Raw genomic sequence first — 5000 nt, 5'->3', positions numbered from 1 at the left:
TCTTTATTGTGTATTGCGTATTTTTTCTTTACTGTGTATTGTGTATATTTGTGTTTTTTTCTTCATTGTGTATTGTATCTAATAGTGCTTTCTTTTACATGTCTGAGTCTGAGCTCTACAAATAAATCTCTTAATCTCCCTTTCGCTCCGATCATTTAAGACCCAAACAACAATAAAAGCGATCAACGTATTTAAAATCTTGTCACTAATAAAAGAATAAGGATGAGGAAATAAAACAAGATTACGTGATACTCGTTTTCGCAAGATTAAGTGCAAGCTTAACTAGGACCCCAGGATCATAGATAAAGAACAAAAACCATTGGTAGGATGACTATTATTATTGACCCTTTCCTCTTTCCCCAGTAAAGAACACAGAATAGTGAATGGATTAATACAATACATGATCTTTTTTAGTCTATCTGAATATCAGATATTACTAAAAAAAGTAAATAATAACATAAAGAGAATCTTCTGTCTCTTGCACAACAGGTCACATAATCACGTAACCCATTTTAACTCACACTTAAGTCATTGCTTTTGCGGTTCATTGGTCTAGTGGATTAACATAACCCCATGTCTTCCTGGAACAAGCCGTTTCGTTTCTGATTCGTTTCAGTCGTTTGTGGTTTTATTCGTTTCAGTAAATCTTCGCAAGTAGTTTTTATTTTGTGGTTTCAGTGGGTCTTAGCTTGCAGTTTCAACAGACCTTAAGCTTGTACTTTCGGTAAGCTTCGTTTGTAGTTTCAGTAGACCTTAGCTTGTAGTTACAGAAGTCATTAGTTTATAGTTTCAAATAGATCTTAGCTTGTTGGTTCAGTCGTCCTTAATTTGTAGTTTCAGTAGATCTTCCCTTGTAACAACAGTAGTCCTTAACTTGTAGTTTCAATAGACCATTAACTAGTACTTTCGGCAAATCTTAGTTTCAGTAGACATTAGCTCGTCGCTTCGGCAAATCTCGTAGTTTTAGTAGCTCCTTACCACTTCAGGATGCCCGGACAGTACTTGTCGATGATAGACTGATAATAAGGGATCAGGGCTTCCATGTCAGGCGATTCCTCCTTTTTGGTGTACAGGTCGAATTTACTGAAATAGGAGATGGACGGGTTCACTGGAGTTGGTCTTTTCCCTTTTAGTTATAGTGGTAGAATTGTGAGCGCTATTAGCAGTAGTAGTAGTAGTAATGATAGTTGTAGTAGAAGTGGCAGTAGTTCTAGTGTTGATGGTATTATGGTGATGATAATGATGATGATAATAACAGTAACAATAATTGTGATATAATAATAGCAATGAAAGGGGTAATAAATATAATTATCATTATTATTATCATTCTCATTATCATTACAATTAATACTATTATCATAATAATAATAATACTAATAATTATTATTATTATTATCATTATTATTACCACTACTTTAATTATTATTATCATTATCAATATCATTATTGGTATTACTGCCTTAGTATAAGTATCTTTATAAATTATCCTCATTATTATTGTAGTTGTTGTTATCATCATTACAGTCATTATCATCATCATTATTACTATTATCATTACTATCAACATTATTATTAGTATCATTATCATAGTTACTATTATCATTAATGTCACTACTGTTATTACTACAACAGCAAAAATAAAAGCGTCAGTACCAGTATCATGCCCCTTCCCCTCGGAAAATAGGCCTCCTCAAAGCCCGCAAAACGACTCGAGGAACTCACTTGAATTCCCTGATCCAGGGGAGCATCTCCAGGTCGCGGTTGTCGCACAGGTGCATGTAGTCGCCGCCCGTGTGCCAGGGGTAGAAGGAGTGGAATCTGGAAGAGGAAAATGAATAAATGAGTAGAACTAGATAAAAGGAAAGACAGTCAGTTGAGATTTGAAAATATATTAATAGAGAAATAAATAGAAACATAACAATAACAATAATAATAGTAATAATAGTGATAATAATAAATCAAAACTTTCTTTTTCATTGAATTCGTGGTTATCTGGAAGGAATAGAATCTTATATTATTTCTTTTCAATTGCTTGTGTACCTAGAATGAATATCGGTAATAGAAAAAAAATCGCTTATTTTTTCAGCCAAATGCATATTCGACTTAAAGGCCGGGTACCTGAGATAAGATAGCTCTTCTTACAATCAAATATATTTACCTTTAAGACTTACCTATTTTTTCCCAAGCAAATATTTGAACTACAGGGATGATACGTGAGATAAATTTTTTTTTTTTCTTATCCTTCAGTTAAATGCATGTTTAACTTAAAGGAATATTGGGATTATTAATTAGTTTCTTCAAGCTATCACATCCTATTTCTTCTAAATTTGATTATATATTTGAAAGGCGAGAGCACTAACGCAAGATTGAGAACAACTCTAATGAACCCACTTCATGCCAAAAATGCCAATTAAAAATGTTTACCAATACGTTAGAGGCAAAAGTTCAGTCTTGGCACATCTTCTTTACCGACTTAAAAAAACAACAACAGTGATATGGTATCTCGAATCATATCAGTTCCTTCGCCTCGCAGTAATTGATAATTTGTTTTTCCTCTTCTACCAACAGTTTGATGTCAACAGACTAAACAGCCAAGACCAATTTGCATAAAGGGCTCAGATTCCATATCGGTTGATGGGAAGGGATGATTATTGTTGATGGCAGTGAAAGAATGTTTCGTGTTATCATTTATCTTCTTTCTCTCCTCACTCCTTTCGTCTCTCATGTTTCTCTCCTCCCTCCTCCACTCCTTCCTCTTTCTCTCCTCCCTCCTCCCTTCCCTCCTCGTTCTCCCCTCCTTCCTCTTTCTCTTATCCCTCCTATGTTTCTCCTCCTTCTCCCTTCCCTCCTCTCATCTCCCCTCCTTCTCGCCTCCTACGCCTACGTACCTAATCATGTAGAGTCCTTCTTCAGGCAGCGTGGACTTGTTGTGCTTGAGGACGTGGTACAAGTACTCGTCGTGGCCCCAAGACAGGTACACATTGCTGAGGCCGCAGTTGGGTTCGTAAATTCCGTATTTGGAACTGTCGGGAGATGATAATTAAGATAATTAGTGATACAAATCATTTTTAAAAATCATATTATATTATGTAATTCACGCGAGGCTGATATTTACATCTGTCTCCGTTAAACCTTTGGACGAAATTTTAAGATGAATGAAATTGAATCATGTACTTAAGTTTCGGGTCCTTCATATCGGGGTTGTCGTGGAAGGTCGTGTCCCTGTAGACGACGGACTTCCCGACCTCGCAGCCGACCACGAAGGTGTCGCCGACGGTGGAGAACTGAGGCTCGCCGTAGAACGCCATCACCTGAGACAGGTGTTGGTAGTCGTTTAGATACAGTCGTAGAGGTTCATTTTGTTGTCACAGCAGTCGCAGCAGTTAAAAGCATAGCTTGCTGTAACATGCCGTCTCACACAGAAAAGTGAATAGCAATGTCTCCCCGCCCACGCTGCCCTGGCTCACCCGCGCCCACCTTGGCCTGGCCTCCCCGCCCACCTCCCCCCAGCCTTCCCCCGCCCACCTTGCCCAGGTCGTGGATGAGGCCCGTGAGCTGCAGCCAGTCCTTGTCGGGGTGGGCGGCGCGGATGCGTTCGGCGGTCTGGAAGGCGTGCACGATGTTGGGCACCGACACGTCGGGGTCGCTCTCGTCCACCAGCGAGTTCAGCTTCTGCAGCGCTTCCAGGATGGTCGCCTCGAACTTGTCGAACTTCCGCCAGTGCTCGTGCTGCGGGGCGCGTGGAGGGGAAATTGAGGATTTTTATAATACTGGGTGTAGAGGACAAGTCCAGTTGAAATGTGCATTGTTCAGATCTCTCTCTCTCTCTCTCTCTCTCAACACCCTACCTTCTTCTTGACGTAGTCCAGCGTCTGGTTCGTGTGCATCTTCACATAGGTTTCCTTGACCTTCTTCAGCTGAGGGTCGTCGGAATCCTCAGGGAAGTTCCTGAAGTTCCATCCTGACTTCTTGATGGCTTCCTCCGGCCGGAACACCAGGGACGGGTCGATCATGAGGATGCGGGGCGTGGAGTCCTGCAGGAGAGGCGCTGATCAGCTTGGTGTGAAGGAAGCTTGTTCAGTGTGTGTGTGGATAGGGGGGATAAGTTTTGGTTATGCCTTATATTAAATATATATATATATGTGTGTGTGTGTGTGTGTGTGTGTGTGTGTGTGTGTGTGTGTGTGTGTGTGTGTGTGTGTGTGTGTGTTTGTGTGAGTGTGTTGCTAAAAACTATTGTCCATTGTGTCTTGTACTGCATTTTTCAATATCTCAAATCAAGACTTTAAAATCTCCCTACGATCTCTTTAACATCGTCTAACATCGTGTACACTAAAGAAGTCTATTTTTGGGTTAAGAGCTTATCCGTAACGAATTTGAGAAGCAAAATTTTATCAAATGAGTCAACAAGTAGCGTAAAATTCTTATCGCGACTCACAACTTGCTGGCAACAAACTCTATAACACAACGTCATATTCACTGTATCAAAAAATAATACAATCGTGTGCTTGAGGAAAGTCTCAGTAACGTAAAACGTAAAGATTTCTTGAACTAAGGGTGGACTGAGATCTCGTTCATTTTTTTTCTTGACACGGCGAATTATAGAGTTACCGAATGCAAGAGTCTTGTTACCAGAGTTTGAAAGAGTTTTTTTTAGATATTTAACGAAGACAAATAAATATATCAATGATATATAACTCCAGTAAAACGAATTTGAAATGTAATATAGACATTATAAGTGAACAAGATGGGGAGTAAATTCATCCCGGTTAGTAATGCTAGATCCCTTACCGCCATGCTGTTTAGCGTCTGGTGTCCTGAACACGAGTGGCACTCCTATGGCACTAAGCCCAGCACATTACTTCACCCCCATTACTCCTTCACCCCCTCTCTTCCCCCTACCTCACCCCCTCCCTTCCCCCTTCCGTTCCCTTTCCCTCCCCCCTCCCTTCCCCCTCCTTTACCCCCTCCCTTTCCCTTCCCTCACCCCCTCCCTTCCC

At 40.4% G+C, this 5000-nt stretch overlaps 1 protein-coding gene across 3 annotated transcripts; it reads right to left on the bottom strand.

Moving 5' to 3' along the window:
* Positions 1-319: 319 nt before the first annotated feature.
* Positions 320-4857, bottom strand: LOC125025824 (inositol oxygenase-like). 3 transcript variants are annotated; one of them, XM_047614090.1, is made up of 8 exons: positions 4792-4857; positions 3849-4034; positions 3526-3729; positions 3175-3311; positions 2889-3023; positions 1723-1818; positions 966-1083; positions 320-924 (listed from the first exon to the last, which is right to left on the bottom strand). In XM_047614090.1, the coding sequence occupies exons 1-7, from the start codon at positions 4795-4797 to the stop codon at positions 975-977; spliced, it is 873 nt and encodes a 290-aa protein (XP_047470046.1). In that variant the 5' UTR covers positions 4798-4857; the 3' UTR covers positions 320-924; positions 966-974. The 3 variants fall into 3 exon arrangements, with proteins under 3 accessions (XP_047470046.1, XP_047470047.1, XP_047470045.1); XM_047614091.1 differs by having other exon boundaries at positions 320-929; positions 971-1083; XM_047614089.1 differs by having other exon boundaries at positions 320-1083.
* Between the last annotated feature and the right edge of the window lie 143 nt (positions 4858-5000).

Source organism: Penaeus chinensis, chromosome 5, assembly GCF_019202785.1.
Source record: "Penaeus chinensis breed Huanghai No. 1 chromosome 5, ASM1920278v2, whole genome shotgun sequence".
In the NCBI taxonomy this organism is placed as follows: domain Eukaryota; kingdom Metazoa; phylum Arthropoda; class Malacostraca; order Decapoda; family Penaeidae; genus Penaeus; species Penaeus chinensis.
This window is presented reverse-complemented; position numbering and strand designations above follow the sequence as displayed.

Coding starts and splice junctions, on each gene's coding strand:
- LOC125025824 (XM_047614089.1), bottom strand. Junction 3,730..3,848: donor TGGACTACGTCAAGAAGAAG/GTAGGGTGTTGA, acceptor CGCGCCCCGCAG/CACGAGCACTGGCGGAAGTT. Junction 1,084..1,722: donor CCCTGGATCAGGGAATTCAA/GTGAGTTCCTCG, acceptor CTCCTATTTCAG/TAAATTCGACCTGTACACCA.